At 45.8% G+C, this 17,182-nt stretch overlaps 1 protein-coding gene across 1 annotated transcript in view; it reads left to right on the forward strand.

The window, feature by feature from the left end:
* Window positions 1-876: 876 nt before the first annotated feature.
* LOC146196912 (sperm-specific sodium:proton exchanger-like) overlaps window positions 877-17,182 on the forward strand; it is a 41,887-nt gene continuing 25,581 nt past the window's right edge. The window contains exons 1-5 of the mRNA XM_084597092.1: window positions 877-934; window positions 4,711-4,946; window positions 6,669-6,764; window positions 7,731-7,825; window positions 8,214-8,274. Of these exons, the coding sequence (XP_084453218.1) occupies window positions 877-934; window positions 4,711-4,946; window positions 6,669-6,764; window positions 7,731-7,825; window positions 8,214-8,274 (546 nt within the window). The remainder of the gene's footprint in view (window positions 935-4,710; window positions 4,947-6,668; window positions 6,765-7,730; window positions 7,826-8,213; window positions 8,275-17,182) is intronic.

Consider the following 17,182-nt stretch of genomic DNA (forward strand, 5'->3'; position numbering starts at 1 on the left):
AAATTTTCGGAGCCCTCCACTTCGGCATCCCTCATATCCTGAGTCTTTTAGGGCATTAAACCTTAGAAACCAAACCAAATCTTTGCATCAGTGTGTGCTTCTTGTAGTGAGTTCTTTTTTTTAAATTTTCTTTTATGACTGTGACGCCACTTAAGAGCCTCGGATGTTTTATTTTATCGAGTACCAACACCTTATAGGAAGAACAACCTGCTGAAATAAATAAACTAATGCAACTTGATCGATCCTTTGAAGCATCCCATCGCGCCGTTACGAAAATCGTAAAATAAGTTTCAAATTGCTGACTATACACAAAATCAGACATGTGCATACTCCTACTCTTGCGTGATGCATACCAACCCTTTTCTTGTATAAGCGTCCTTGTGCCTGTATATATATGCAAACGCTTGACCCTCGCAATTAATTAAGCGCATCTCGTCAGGGTGTGTTTCAGCTCATCACCCTATAGCTGCGGCTCTACAGGTGTGCATCTTGCGAATGTGAGCCCAAAAAGTGCGCTTCGAAATTGCGATTTATTTCGGAAATGAGCGAACAATGAAAAAATACTTCTATAATGGGTGTGGGGACTTTGGAGGTAGATACAGGAACACTTGCGGGTCGGTGCACAGCCCGCCTTGAACGGACTAGTTACTGCACATAAAATATATGTCACCTCTTAGTTAATTTACGCGAAATATTGAGGCGGGTTTTGGGTGTAAGTGCAGCTATAGTTGTCCTGTTGAAGTGTGTCTCCCTACAATTTCTAAATATGCATTGCTTTCAGTGCTAAATCGCGTTCGTATTAAGGTTCAGCCTCAAAAACAAGTGCCCTTATTATTTTTGTTGTCTCCTCAGGGGATAGTCCATCTCGCAAGCGTCATGATCTTCGTGGACCTGATTAACGTAATGGTGTTCGAAAACGTCTTGACTCGTTTCGGTAAGACTGTCCTGCATGCACGATGTATATTATAGCCATGCAAGCCGGGTCTCCGGTCACTTAATTCGTACACCCGCGGAAAAAGTTTCAAGAAGAATTGCAATTATCGCGGCAAGTGTCGCGTTGCGGACGCTGATCGCCGCCTTATTTCTGGGCTTATTAGTGACATTTCGCAAATTTAGGAGAATTAGAAATGACAGCGTCGGAGAGTATTTCCTGACGCGAATTTTTCTGCGAATAAATGTCAGGCATCGTTACCGTTTCAACACGCTCGCATGTTTCGAAAATAAAAATATGATAGGACCAGTGTGAAGTCATCACGTTTGTTTCGGTTCATGCTCAAAACTCCACGGTGCAAAAAAAAAAAATGGGGGGGGGGTCATTTTTTTTTTTCTTTGCCGATGCTTGAATGATTGGTGCCCAGGCGTGTCACTCCTGGAATCATAACGAAGAATGTGGCTGCATTCGCATAGTGTGAAATGTGGTTGAAATTAACCAGAAGTCCTCTGACGACGCTTGTGTGTCTAGCTGCAGCCGAGCGCCTCTTTGAGCCGCACGTGCCAACAAGACTTTCGCTCCCCTGCGTCCCGGCTCCGTCCTATTGGCTGAGGGAACCCGCAGCTCTGGCAACTGCTGCACGAGCCGAACTCATAAATTAGAGGAAATAGTTATATCTGCACAAATGTGTCCCTATTAAGTCAGCAACTTAAAAGTAGCTGATTTTTTTTTTAATTTATGAAGTAATTGCAAAGGTTAATCTTTTTAAGAGCTAAATTGATAGGGAAAACTTGAAAGCTTACTTTGTTGCGTACGTAACCGTTTATTTTATTTTTTCACCTCCCCTTGAAGGTGGCAGCCCCCAGCCATGTTGCTTAAGCTATATTCGGCAGAGCAGCCCCAGATCTTTCGCCTATAGGTACACATTCCAAGCACTGAAGAGCACATCGCAATGGTTCAGTTACTTTAGCATTGCGAGCCAAACTGACATTTGGTGGAGTTGGTGCGTAGAATAACGCCAGGCGGTCGTGATTAACCTAGAGCCCTCCACTACAGCGTTCGTCATATTGATGGGCCTGCAGCTTCGGGGCATTAAACCCAGCGTGCCAGCAAGTATTACCATAAGCGCGCAACCTCGGCTTTGTGTATTGTTGATGAAGGAGGCGTAAGTGCTCATTTTTTGTCGCGATAGAATCGTGCCCGCTGTACCGCCTGCAAGGAATTTTCCAAGTTTTATATGCAGCGGCTCCTAAAATAACAATTGGAATTTTGTCACGAATTAATCGTGCGCGCGATTAATTAAAACAGGGCGACCTTCCACATCATATAGCTGACGTAGAGAGCGTAACTTCCTCCTTCTTCGACATTAAAGCATGACTAGCTTTGCCGACCCGGTCCGAGCGACACCTGGACCTGCGCATCGTTTCTGACCCCGCTCTTTGATTTTTGACTGCGCGGTTTCAGTATGTGCTGCAGTATAGTGCTACACGGGTTCTGCTCCTGCAATCTTTTTTTTTTTTTTTTTTTTTTTTTTTTTAACGCGATGTAGCGTTAAAGGTCCCGTTCCACAGAAAATCCGGCATTGGCGTCGTGAACGAAAATTCAGAAGCTTGGCTCTGACGGGCGGTAGCCCTGATTCTCTACTGAACAAGACAATTTAACAAAATTTGCACTTGGGCGAGATGGTGCATAGATTTTGGTAGCCGAATAATAACGCGCCAAAAATGTCGCATGGAAGTACCCAAAAAAAAGAAAAGAGGCTGTTCATAAGCTCTCACCTGAAATTAGAGTTAGCACATGTCTTTTTTCTTTCATTCCGTGAGTCTCTTTTTGTTTTATTATTCTTCCAATTGACTTAACGGAACCACGCCGGAAATTTGTGAGGAGCTATCAACTATCGTTGCTCATTTGAGGTGGAACAGGAATCCACCTTCCAGTGCTCTTGGATACCAGGTTAGGCAAGCTAATCGTGGGGATGTTTATACAGATTGATTAAAGGGAGGCTTCATATGTCGGTTGGTCGCCTCTCTATGCAGCGGAAGCGGCCCCCCACTCCTATATTATTTTATTCTTTGCCAGCCAGGCCTTGTTTCCTGTTTCCGGCAATGACGGAGTTTCGTTGGTTTTGTTTTGTCTGAATGACACAAAAACACACACACAGAAAAAAAAAGAAAAAAAAAACAAGCGGCCGGTCATGCTTCGGAACAGAATACCTGAGTACAGTGCAGGCCGTTGAAGTATCGCTCCATCTTCTAATGCTGGACACACTGCACGAACAGCCCGCCCCGTGATTGCAAGAACTACTGTAGAATTGTGTATTATTGTATGCATAACGTTGTTCATGCGGCTAAAACGCTTACGCTGCCATACCTTCAAATGACAACCACAGCCACGCACGTCAGACATAAACTATCTCTGGTTAATTGATCAATTGCCTCTCCCCGACCACCTGCTAGCCGTCTTGGTTAGCTCAGTTGGTAGAGCAGGTGCTCCACAACGACAGGGGTTCCAGATTCGAACCCTTGACCAGGACGAATTTTCGTTCAACTGCGAAGTTTCTGAGAAAGATGTATAGCTTTCCTTTGTAGCCGTATATGGCTGCTCTTTGCGCGGATGTCAGTGGTTAATCAGTGACTTATTACGAATACACACCGTACGGGACGTGCACCTACACCCTGAAATTATTTTGGAAAACCTATTTTGGCAAGCACTTGCGGATTATGGCTAGCAACTTACCGGTATCGCTCAAGAGGAAAGTATACAACAGTTGCATCTTACCTGTACTCATCTATGGGGCTGAAACGTGGAGGCTAACCAAGAGAGTTCTACTTAAGTTGAGGACAACCCAGAGGGCTATGGAACGAAAAATGGTAGGGGTAACATTAAGAGATAGGAAGCGTGCAGAGTGGGTCAGAGAAATAACTCGTTACCGACATTCTAGTGGAAATTAAGAAGAAGAAATGGGCATGGGCAGGACATGTAGGGCGAAGAGAGGGTAACCGATGGTCGCTTAGGGTAACAAACTGGATTCTAAGGGAAGGAAAGCGTAGCAGGGGGCGGCATAAAGTTAGGTGGGCGGATGAGGTTAAGAAGTTCGCAGGGGTCAAGTGGATGCAGCTAGCACAGAACCGGGTTAATTGGAGAAATATGGGAGAGGCCTTCGCCCTGCAGTGGGTATAGTCAGGCTGATGATAAGAACCGGGTTAAGTAGAGAAATATGGAAGAGGCCTTCGCCCTGCAGTGGGTATAGTCAGGCTGATGATGACGACGACGACGACGACGACGATGATGATGATGATGATGATGATGATGATGATGATGATGATGATGATGATGATGAAGTTATCAATCTTTAAACCTTACGCCGCTGCGCACCTTCAAAGGATATAGAAAAGGTGCACACATCCTTCGTCCTGTGTGCACCCTTTTTCTGTATATCGTCTTTTGGCTGGTTTCTATTATTAACCAATACCAACTCGCCCAGTCGACAGCCTAGCTAATAAATGTATTTGCGGTATTTGTGAGATTAGATGAGTCGTCTTGAGTAATTAACCTGCGGAAGTAAAGGTGCGCAAAGGGTAATTAGCAGCGTTAAGCACTTGAGGCCACGTTTCCTTTTTTTTTTTTTCTTAGTCTGAGAGTGCATATATACGCAATGTGCAGCTTCGACCTATAGTTCAATTCTACGGGGTAATGATTGCCACTCCATCCGGGCAATTTAAACGAAGGGGGCTTTTTTTTTCTTTGTGTGAACGCGGCAGTGAACATGCCCTGCACAGGCTTCGTGGCGGACTCTGAGGTGGAGCGGCTAACTCTGGACAACGCGGTGCGCTACCTTCGCCACTCGTGCCGCGTTGCGGCTCGCGCCGAGCGCGCTGAGGCCCGCTTTGTGCCCGTAGACTGGCGCTGGGTCACTGGACGCACCTACGTCACCGACCTGCGCCCGGCGTCGCGCCCCACCTCGTTGCATCAGCACGCTGCCACAGTGCGAGACCCCGAAGCCACCGAGATCGGGGTACGCGGTGCTTTTATCTCCTCCAGTCACGGAAATCAGGGATTTTTGTTTTTCAGCTTTCATATTTTTGTAAGTGCCAAAGTTGCTGACAAAAAGAAAAAAAAAAAAAAATCAAATTCTCGCAGACGAATGATAATACAATTTCTGTCGGTCCTTCTTGTGTGCGAAAACCCCTGTTCTTATAGTCGGTTATATTTCTGGCGACGTATTCCAGTTATATTTAAGGAGACCTCGTGTAACAAAATCAGCTTATTTTAGAGATTTTAAAGTGGTCATGCCTGAAAACACTGAAAACAAATAAAGGGGAGCAAACACTCACTGGAGCCATGTCACAGCAAATGATTGATTGATTGATTGATTGATTGATTGATTGATTGATTGATTGATTGATTGATTGATTGATTGATTGATTGTCCCTTATTGAATGGGAAGGCCATGGATGGGGGTAAAGGGGAGTAGACAGAATCTTCACTCAATCATATTACTCTAACCACAAAACTAAGGGAGCCATACTTGGAAAATATCATGTGTGTTAGCATCAGTTTCTAGAAGGGAACGGTAGTTCAGGCGGTAGGGTTCGATCTCGGGGCGTCCAGTAGAAAAAGCAGGGCAATCCCAGAGTAGATGAGATATGCCGCAGCGCGTTAGAGTCGTACAGTGGGGACAATCATTTCCTCTGTATACTGACGCCAGCGGGCCATAATGCGTGGCGTGTAAGCCGCATGGGCGATGAGCTTATTTAAGAAGATTCGACTTCTGGTGAGATGGGTCTTACGCGTTAAAGGTGGGTCTGGTGTGGCCACCTGCATGCGATGCTGACTGAGGCTACGAAGACTGGTCCGTGTATAGTGCATAAGGGTATAGTGTTCCAGAAGGGCTAGAGAAAGGGTGTGTTGCCCGACCAAGGTCGAGTAAGGATGAATCAAGGGGGGTAGGGAAGTAAATGTGGACATCCCACCTGCCAAGGCAGCCGCGGCGTGTGCCGCCGCATTGCCCCCTGATTCGTCCGAGTGGCCTGGGGTCCACTGAATAACGACAGTTCTGGTCGCGAGTTGGTGGCGTTTAAAGAGGAGCTGTATGGCCGTAGCAGTTGCATCTTGCGAAGCCGGAGTAGCGATTGCCTTGTAGGCTTCATAGGAATCAGTAAGAATACGTTTTGAATCAGTTCTGGTGCAAGGCACTCCTGACAAGCCTCCCCAAATCGCGAGGAGTTCAGCATGAAGAGGGGTACCTTGAGGTAGGTGGCAGGCATAAGCGCCTGAAAGGGAAGGGTTGTCATCGCATACCCAGCCCATAGATGCAAATTCGCTAGTAATCGAAGCGTCAGTGTGTACGTCAGTCGTGTAAACAGGAGATTTCCTGAATTGATTTTTGAATGGCTGGTTTGAGAATGATGTCTACGCGGCTTGTAGAAAAATGTTCAAAAAGTAAGTTGCAGCCATTCGCGCCATATAGCAGCTTAGCAGTGACTAAAGCCGATACGGAACAGGTTTCGCGCACATGTGTGCCTATGCGTGTCACTCTGGACATATAATCTGCATGTCTTCTCTATACCTGTTCTCGATGCATCCACATTGTCTGCCTACGTAATCTGCTGGTCAGACCATCCAAGAATATATCTGGTTGCTGATGAAGTTATCTCACAGCATCGCAGACGTTTAGCAGAGTCAAGATTGTGGGACGTTAACGAACTTCCAATTCTTTTCTTTCTTTTTTTTTCAGTATGATATGGTGACCGATGTCCTTACTGGAGAGCAGGAAGCTATCAATGCGAGGGCCTACGAGTTCGCCGTTGAAAATGCCATTCGCATACAGAGAGTAAGTGCTCGCGTATGAATCGGAATAGAGTGCCTACTTTTGAAATTCGAGTTGAAAAAGCCATGATCCCCTTCGTAAGAGGTCAGGAAGAAATTTCGTTTCAAAAGAATGTATTGAGTTCCAATAACAGTAGCACAATTTGACAACATCGGTGTCGTAGGTAATGTATGTGACGGAATCGAAAAGAAAACAATAATGCTAATAATTCGACGCGAGCGAATAATTTTGGGGACGTAGTGTAACTTAAGAAGCGGAACTCTATTGGCAGTGGTGTATAAAGCCTCCATTAGCTCCGAGGTGTGGTTTCTAAGGCAATCTCTAATCACATTATACTACTATCATAAGCCATCTCATAAATGCTAACGACAATGAACTAGTGCACATAATTTTCATATACAATCTCCAAATTATCGACAAATGCGCAATCATTTAGAAAAATAACAATCAGCAGCTACCTGCTAAGTTTTCTGCAATACTGATCTTTCCGCACTGTTTGATCGGGGAAAAGCATGACTTCCTGTACTCGAATATATGCTGTTATATTTGAGTAATGCACGTAAAAAACTAGCGCCCGCAGGTGTGTCTCAGAGTGCTATCTGGTGAGACAAATTTGTGACACCTGATGACAGTTTGGAAGCGATAACGAAATACCCGGCATTTGGTATGAGCCACATTCTACGAATAGAATTTTCGAAACAATAATAAAATAAATATGAACAAAGACCTGCTAACTCCTACACCACCGTTCCTTTCAAGAATATCCTAATATTTTCCTCTCATTTCATTATTCTTTAAGGCTATAGAAGATGTCAGCTGATGTAAAGGAGAAGGAGATTAAAGCGGTTTCGTACACGTTGTTTGACGCGCTTCCTTTCTGCAGTTTTAGACCACGACTGGCTGTGTTAGCCGCAATGGCCGGCATGTCCAGCAATGCGTGGTGTGCCGAATTCGGTGTACACCTTGCAGGTCAGCTACCAGAAGCAGTACAGAGCGGGAATGATACAGAAGAAGACGGAGGCACGCCTCCTGGCAGCCCTGCAGTACCCCTTCGAGAGCAAAACGTAAGCGTGACCCCGCCGCTGTGGCGCAGTGGTTAGGGTATTTGACTGATGTACCCAAGGATCCAGGATCGAATCCCTGCCGCGGCGGCCGCTTTTCTATGGAGGCGAAAGGCAAGGCGCCAGTGAGCTGTGTGATGTCAGTGCGCGGTAAAGAAACCGGGGCGGTCGACATTTCCGGAGCCCTCCACTACGGCGTCTCTCATAGGCTGAGTCGCTTTGAAACGTTAAACCCCGCAAACCAAAACGCAAGCGGGGCCATATCGTTAGGCACAAGATGTGATCCCTTTCAGTCGTCGTTGTTAAACACTAATAACACAATCCTATCTGCATTACCATGTTATTGTTTATGATTCGGACGGACTCGAAAATTAGTTTTCACTTTCGGCAGGTACCTCAACATCGATATGATCCGGCAACTGATAGCTGTGCCGCCTTGGATCAACTGGCTGGTACGTATTCTATAACTGAGCGTAAACAACAAAGGGTTTGGACCGCTCGCACGGTTCATGGTGCCCGTAACATCGATATGATCCGGCAACTGATAGCTGTGCCGCCTTGGATCAACTGGCTGGTACGTATTCTATAACTGAGCGTAAACAACAAAGGGTTTGGACCGCTCGCACGGTTCATGGTGCCCGTTCATTTAAGCAATAACATTGGTTATTAACCAATACCGAAAACACCAACATCGGAGGTCGGTGTCAGGTTCAGCGGTGGCTTCAGGGATTACGCATCAGTAATTTTGCTTTCATTCACCCGATGGAAGCGAAGTGATAGTTGTTTCGTTCTGTGCTACAGTTGCCAGTACATCCCTGCACATTCAGGCCATTTCACCTAATATGTAGACAACAACGCGGGATCCTGCAGAAATCTGTTCTCAAGAGCGGCAGCGGTGGAGACGACTTCGGTTGCGACGGCCTGGGCAGCGTTGGCGACTCGGGCGAGGGCGGCGATCGCTCGTTCCAAATGAGCCTCCGCGAGCGGGTGATCGACATCTTCGAGAACCCCTACTACGACCTGGTGCAGTGCTCGGTCACTGTCAGCGCCGCCTCGTGCCTGGCAGGCGTGCTCCTGTTCGCCGCATACGGACACCAGTACAAGCAGCCTGCGCTGGCCCTACAGACTGCTTACCTGGCTGCCTTCGTCACCGAGATGTCCATCATGGTGCGTACCATCGCGAGGCTATCCGCAACAGCGGCCACTGGAGGGTTCTCCTCGTGGAACACTGCGTGAAAAAATTCTGGGGGGCACTTTGAACCACTAAACTGCGATGAGGCGAAAGCCACTATCACGCGGTGATCCAAACCCCGCCACTACCGTTACCTCTTTCTCTCTTTTTTTCACTCCCACCGTCCTCCTTTTTCTTACGGCACGGTTAAGGTGTCCGCGGAGAATTGTGACAGTTATTGCGTCTTTTCTTTCCTGTAAAAGCGCCGTACGGACGCCTGAATCGGACGCCCGGCGGGGTCAGCCAGGCGTTGGATCAGCTTCGTAGAGTGGAGAGTTGGACTTGTTGGTTCCCAACATGGTCATCTTCATATATGCGTGATGTGATGTGATGTGATGTGATAACAGCTTTGTTCTTCCACCAGATAAAGAGGCCCCCTAGTCACCGCTCCCGGCATGCAGGCCTAAGAGACGGGAGCCGGGACGCGTATTTGGGTTTGCTCGGTACGATGGCTCCGCAAGAGACAAAATGATAGAAGAGACGAAGAAAGCTGGCTGTTCCGACTAGCATCTTCCGCCCCCAGAGGCAGCGCAAGCGGTTCAGGTGTCCAGAGAATCAAATGTGATAGTAGATACTGCGCATTTCCTTTCTTAATAATAATAATAATAATAATAATAATAATAATAATAATAATAATAATAATAATAATAATAATAATAATAATAATAATAATAATAATAATAATAATAATAATAATAATAATAATAATAATAATAATATTATTATTATTATTATTATTATTATCATTGGCTGGTTGGTTGGTTTGTGGGGTTTGACGTCCCAAAGCGACTCAGGCTATGAGAGACGCCGTAGTGGAGGGCTCCGGAAATTTCGACCACCTGGGGTTCTTTAACGTGCACTGACATCGCACAGCACACGGGCGCCTTGCTTTTCGCCTCCATTTTATTATTGTTAGTATTATTAATATTAGTAGTAGTAGTAGTATAGTAGTACTAGTAGCAGTAGTAGTAGCAGTAGCACGGGCGCCTTGCTTTTCGCCTCCATTTTATAATTATTATTATTATTATTATTAGTAGTAGTAGTAGTAGTAGTAGTAGTAGTAGTAGTAGTAGTAGTAGTAGTAGTAGTAGTAGTAGTAGTAGTAGTAGTATAGGCTCTCTCAAGCTAGTGCCGGCGTCCAACATGACGCCCATTGAAAAAGCATGCACCCCACCGGGGTGGCGCAGTGGTTACGACGCTCGACTACTGTTCCCAAGGACGCGGGATCGAATCCCGGCCTCGGCGGCAGCTTTTCGGTGGAGGCGAAAAGCAAGGCGTCCGTGTGCTGTGCGATGTCAGTGCACGTTAAAGAACCCCAGGTGGTCGAAATTTCCGGAGTCCCCCACTACGGCGTCTCTCATAACCTGAGTTGCTTTGGGACGTTAAATCCCCACAAACCAACCGAAAAAGCATGCGCCGCGAATCGCTAGGCTGCTCGGCTCCTGGGGGCGGTAGATGCTAGTGGGAACAGCCCGCTTTCTTCGTCTCTTCTGTCGTTTTCTGTCTTGCGGAGCCACCGTACCGAGCAAACCCAAATACGCAGCCGGGACCTCCGCGATCTGAAGCGTGAATCGCCTGGTGACGTCATGACCATTCGTGACATCATGGTCGTATGTGATGTCGTCGTGACGTCAGTTCCTGTTATTAGACATGACCGGAGACGACTTCCTGTGAATGTGACGTCACATCGTTCCCGTGGCTACATCAACGTCCACGCTATTTCGGCGCAATTTTGACAATCTTTTACTATAATTACTCTACAGTCATCAAACTTGGCTTCTAAGTTCATTTTTTTCCTCTTCTATCTGATACAACCATTGTTTTTCTCCTTATTAGTTCCCACTTAACGAAAGTGTTACGGACGGACGGACGGACACGATTTTGGCTGCGAGCATGAGACATTAAAGACATTCGCCTTAAATTTCCGAGAGCACTGCAGAAGCTGCAGTGGAGAAGTGCGAAAGCCTGAGCGCTGCTGCAGCACACAGTACTTACATCACGCGCCCCTCGTCGAACACAACCAGCGTTCCGTTCAACGCATCATGATTGGTTTACAGGAAAGGAAAGGCGCAATATCTGTCGCTCGCACATACTATCATCCTCACGGTAGACCAGGGTGAAGGGTGGCTGTTCCTGGCCCTATAGACCTTTGCAACGATGGCCTCCTTGGCGTCACCATATTGCTCGCTGGGCTGTTGTGTGCGCCTGACGCCAACACGGTGGAGACAACAGGAGAACAGGTTTGCAACAGTCCAGAGAGGAGGTTTTTCGGCAACCTCCTCGCCCGATGCAAAGGTCTATACTGGGCTGGGACTGGTTGGTCAACGCCGCTCGCGGCGGTGGCTAGCCTGCCACCGAATTTTTATATGTTGTAGGCCGTCATTGCACCCGCCACCACTTCGGTCGTGGAAGATGGTTGTTTCGGCGCACATCTTTCTCTCCCTCTTCTTTTTCTTTCTTCTCTACTTTCTCTCTTCTGCCCGCGCGAGTTCATGCCCCGCCGGGGTGGTGCAGTGGTAAGACGCCCGACTACTGTGCCGGAGTGCCCGGGTTCCAACCCGACCTCGGCGGCTGCGTTTCGATGGAGGCGAAACGAAGAGGCGTCGTGTGCTGTGCGTTGTCAGCGCACGTTAAAGATCCCCAGGTGGTCGAAATTACTCCGTAGCCCTCCACTACGGCTCCTCTTTCTCTCTTTCCACTTTCACTCCAATCTTCCTCCCTTCCCTTACGGCGCGGTTGCGGTGTCCACAGAAAAACAAGTGAGACAGTTACCGCGCCTTTCCCTTCCTATAAATAAATAAAAAAAAAGGCAGCGGAGGTGGCTCAGAGCCAGTAGCAGGCCCGTGCATTTTCTTTTCCTTCTTCAGCGGAGGTGGCTCAGGATTACAGAGCCAGTGGCAGGCTCGTGCATTTTCTTTTCCTTCTTCCTACAGCCACAACAACAACTATGATGTGCGTTTCACGATTCCGGGCGTAGCGCAGTTGATAGAAGCGCTTTACTGGGGATCCGAGGAAGGGAGGTTCGATTCCCGGTGGCGTATTTACTTTTCAGCATACTATAGACGCATCGGCCGCTAATCGCGCTGGTTGCCTTGAATATTATATCTGGCGTTGTCATAACAGCACGACTGATTGGGACGCCAGTTCGTGCTGTGCCTGCATATGACCGCCGGCATGAAACTTGTGTAAAAGCTGTTATTCTGCGGTTAAGTGAGCGATGTGACTAATTTCTAAGTTATTATTCGGCGAGTGATAGACAGCGGTTTGTTGCGAAAGGTTGGTCGCCTCTTGATGTTTTGTACAATGCTGTGCATCAGGAAAGTCCTGACCCAATGCCAAGAGGAGAGCAGTGAAATATGTGAAAGATCGCTTGCCCTAAACAAAACTGGCCCTGCATGATAACTGGGCTTTCTGGGTGCATCTTCTCAACTGGGAGGCCCAGGTGCATGACGTGGACGGGATGGGTCGCATTGGGGCGCCGTAGCGATCTGTTTGGTCTATTTTAGAGCGAAACACTAATCCGGAGGATCGGTGCCTTCGCTATGATTGGCTGAGCTGTTGGCTGAGGGACTTATGCGTAGAAAGTGAGGATGGGGTACCATTTGATTTAATTATGCTCATGGGCCTCCACTGTATATGGCGCTCAAGAATGGCGGGTTACCATTGTGATAAAGATGTACGGTCTGCCAGAATTTATTTTTGCGTCTCAACACCATCGGCGGGCGCCTTCGGTCGTTGTCATCATAATCATCATCCGGATTATACCTACTGCTGAGCGAAGGTCGTTTCCATATTCCTCCAATTAACCCGGTTCTGTGCTAGCTGCATCCACTTGACCTCTGCTAACTTCTTAACCTCATCCGCCCACCTAACTGTCTGCCGCCCCCTGCCACGCTTTCCTTCCCTTTGAATCCAGTTTGTTACCCTAAGCGACCATCGGTTATCCTCTCTTCACACTACATGTACTGCCCATGCCCATTTTTTTCTTGATTTCCACTAGAATGTCAGTAACTTGAGTTATTTCTCTGATCCACTCTGCACCGCTTCCCAACTCCTAACGTTAGCAATACCATTTTTCGTTCTATAGCCCTCTGGGTTGTCCTCAACTTAAGTAGAACCCTCTTGGTTAGCCTCCACGTTTCAGCCCCATAAGTGAGTACAAGTAAGATGCAACTGTTGTATATTTTCCTCTTGAGTGATACCGGTAAGCTGCTAGTCATAATCGTTCATTCATTATTATCAGGTTGAAATAGCGGTAAACTTCCGCCATTTGAAGCGGCGGCTCTCAGATGACGCCGCAAGTACGGTTAAACACGTGGCCTCCGCGATCAAGCGCGCCGTTGCACTGGAGTTGATCGCGAAGGCCACGGTTAAACCTCCGCCGTTCGCCCTGCCGCGGTGGTGCAGTGGTTAAGATGACAGACTATTGTTCCGGTCTGCCTGCGGGCTCGAACCCGAGCGGCGGCGGCTGTGTTTCGATGGGGCCGAAACGTAGTGGCTCATAGCTAGAGAAAGTTCATGCTGCCCCACTCCAAAATTTTCTGCCTTTTTGCTTACGCGCTGGCATGTGCTGAGTTTAGAGTGGAGAGGAGGAACACCATTTTTGATTGCCCATATCTTCGGCGTTAGTGCAGCTAGGTTATTTATTTTTTTGTTACTGAAAAAGAAAACTGGTAACATACTGATTGTTCATTGGTGACTTCTACATTTAATAAATTGTTTTTCATGGTCCCTTTAACACTGTCATCGCACAGTACACGGCGCCCTATATTTCGCCTCTATCAAACGCTGCCACCACGTTCGAGATTGAACCGGATGTTATTCATTTTAAATCATAATGAGCCTCATGTATAGTTCAAACCTACTTAAATTATCTGCACTATAATGTGTCTTGTTAATCATATGATAAGATTATTCTCAGAATAAATAAGAAACAAGGCTAAAATAGTACTGCATCCTACAAGGGCTTGTATAAAGAAACGAAACGTTAAATGTATACTTGAAATGACACAATCGAGAAAAAGTGCCGAAATGTTGGTATCTAACACTTTGGTTCTATTAAAATCAGCTCTTGGGTTAATACTTTATTACATTTAGACGGTTATATTACATGGCAAGGTGCGCAGAAAGTTAGAAAGTACAGCAGTTTTTACCTTGCCTTTTTTTTTTTTTTTTGACAGTGCAGATTAAGGCAGAAATAAACACAATCAGAGAGGCGATATTTGTGTAGCCTGCACTGCGCTGAAGATTTATGATAGTTTGCTAATGCATACGTCTGGATATCAAAAGGTCACTGTCGGTTACCCCAGGGCTCGTTTTTTTTTTTTCTTTTTTTTTTTTTTTTTCAAGAAGAGAGAGTGAAAACGAACACATCTGAGGTTACGACGACTAAGAAGGGCTAGAGTACCGGTGTCGTGTATGAGCCATTACAGAAACCAAAATACTAGCTTAAAAGAGCAAGGAGGTACACACAAAAAAAAGAAATAAGGTCACATGAATGTTCAGAAGATTACGTAATAGATAAAACTGTCCCTTTAATTTGCTTCTGTCAGTCAGTGTTCGCTTTGCAACTGATCTCGATCCTCAACAAGCCTGCCAGACAAAGCAAAGAAACACAGTTCCGACTCTCGGCACTTCGTAGTCACCATGCAAACCGGCATATAATAGGGACGATGTCAGTACACGTTCAGTATAGGTCTTTCTTCACAGTGATGTGCACGCGGTGCCTTGCAAAATGCTCGTGTCTGATGTTATTTTAACTCGGTTTTGCATAAATTTCGTGTTCCTTTCTTGTATTTGACTTGTACCGCGTTCTTGTACGATATTCTTGTACCGATTTGCCCCCCTCACCCAATGCTCTTCGGGGCCTGTGAGGTACTAATAAATAAATAAATAAATAAATAAATAAATAAATAAATAAATAAATAAATAAATAAATAAATAAATAAATAAATAAATAAATAAATAAAAAATAAATAAATAAATAAATAAATAAATAAATAAATAAATAAATAAATAAAATACTTTATTTGGCTAAACCTCTGGATTTTTCGCGCTCAAATTTCGCACAGTTGGCATAAGTCGACACACTTTGTTTTATGCGCACTTTTTTTTTACTTCCTATCGAATGAGAAATATTAGGCTTAACGTAGATCTAAACAAAATATACTGGCAAATTCCACATCTCTCTGGAATGTAAAGCATTTTGAGGAGGTATCTGAGCGACCGAAAATTTGCAGTCCTCTTGAGAGTGGGAAGGGGGGGGGGGGGGGGGCGTTCTTCGATCAGAACCTTTTCGCTTTGTTTGATTGGAGCACCGAGCAACGATTCATAGTCGAATATAACTCAAGTATGCAGTAACAAACGCACGCAATTCCTCCATGACAGACCGTAGCCCACTGTTAACGTTTTTCTGGTTACCCAAATAGAAAGAATCCAAACATCAGACCAAATTATAAGCTCAAGAAAGCCGATGTCTGTGGTTTGTTCTATAAGAAATTCCAAAAAAACAAATCTTTTCACTCTTCAGCGGAGTAATAAACAAGTGAAATACCGCAGCCCATAATTAGGAATTGATACTCTTTTAGCCGTATCCTAGTATGTAAAGCAAAAAAGCCTGTCGACTGTTGCATCTTTTTCTCAGTCCCGCACACCGCTGTTAGAACCCAACTCGGCAGTGCCGACTTAAGAATTGTATAAACATTTCTGTATAGTCGCAAGCTTTTCTTGAAACGTGCATATGGCGATACAGTAACAAAAAAATAGGTCCTTACGCAGAAAAAGTCATGACGTCACTGTCTCAATGTAGTGTTCTGACGGCTACAGATATCGACAACATATGGAGCCTTTGTAAACAAGGTCGGAGTAGACAGTTCTCATACGGCAGGATGATGGAGCAGGCGCGGAATGTTTATTTGGTCGCCGTATAAAAACAGACACGGCAGATCAGCATGACATTTAATTATAATCGTTTACCGTTATTTATAGCATGCAATCCGCATCCCTTGTATAATACGCAAGGCTCAGTTCTCGCTGAAAAAAAAAAATTCATAATATTGTGATAGTGCAGTTGTTCAGCACCATTGCAGGTTCGATAGAGCATGTGTTGTCTTTTTCTAAAACATCGTCTTCTACGGTTGCCACCTAATGACACCTGGGGACATTATTCTCCCCTCCCCCATGAAAAAAAAATATAATAATTGGTGAGAGTCAAGCTTACTAGTGCGAGTAAGAGACGGAACAATTCACCGAAAATAAATGGCAGGCAGAACATTCGAAAAAAAAAAAAACTCAAAATGCAAGCACTGGCCATCCCTGCGTGAAGTAGGGCTTCATGCGGAGCTCGTGCACTACCTCAGGTTGAGGCTGACGGCATGGACTGTGCTCAGGACCGTCGGGGAAAACTTCGTAAGTCACATCAGAGATATGGCGAAGCACTTTGTAGGGCCCCAAGTCCAGCGCCATCCTTTCGTACCTTTGGTTAAAAGTCAGACAAAAACGTTCCGTATGCGCAAGTAACAACATAATGCACTCGATAGTAAAAAATGTCCTGAGGACGTCTCGTATATCGCGAATAGTTTATTTGAGAGACCCGCATGGTAACGTACATTGGTGTGTTACCATGCGCATGGTATACATTACCGCATGGTATACATTGCAGCAAAGTTATATTTTTTGTCGATGGCCACTGCTGAAACTGTACACGGCTTCAGAAGCAACATATAAATTCCGGGATATCGTTTTTTTTTTTTTTTTTTACTTGCAGACACGGTATATTATTTCTAGTACGCTTTGATGATCGATCGTAGCCCACCCACGTGCGTTCAGCCCATGTGGTAGTAGCCACGTTCTGGAAATATTAAGGCGAAGGCCTTTAATGCCTCATCGTTGTAAGCAGAAACTGTCGGCAGAAGGTTTCACACTTTCGAAGGAGATAGTTAAAAATAAATAAATCTTGTCTCCTCCGGGAATCGAATCTCCATCCCTTGGAACCCCAGCCGAGCGCTTTTCCAACTGCGTCACGCCTGAGATCGTGAAAGGCTCATCATAATTCCCCCCCTTGTCTACCGTGAAGATAGCAAGATTCCGCGAGTGACAGATAATGCGCCTTTAATTTCCTGTTAACGAAT

The sequence above is a fragment of the Amblyomma maculatum genome, chromosome 3 (genome assembly GCF_055883805.1).
Source record: "Amblyomma maculatum isolate TAMU_Amacu chromosome 3, ASM5588380v1, whole genome shotgun sequence".
NCBI lineage: Eukaryota > Metazoa > Arthropoda > Arachnida > Ixodida > Ixodidae > Amblyomma > Amblyomma maculatum.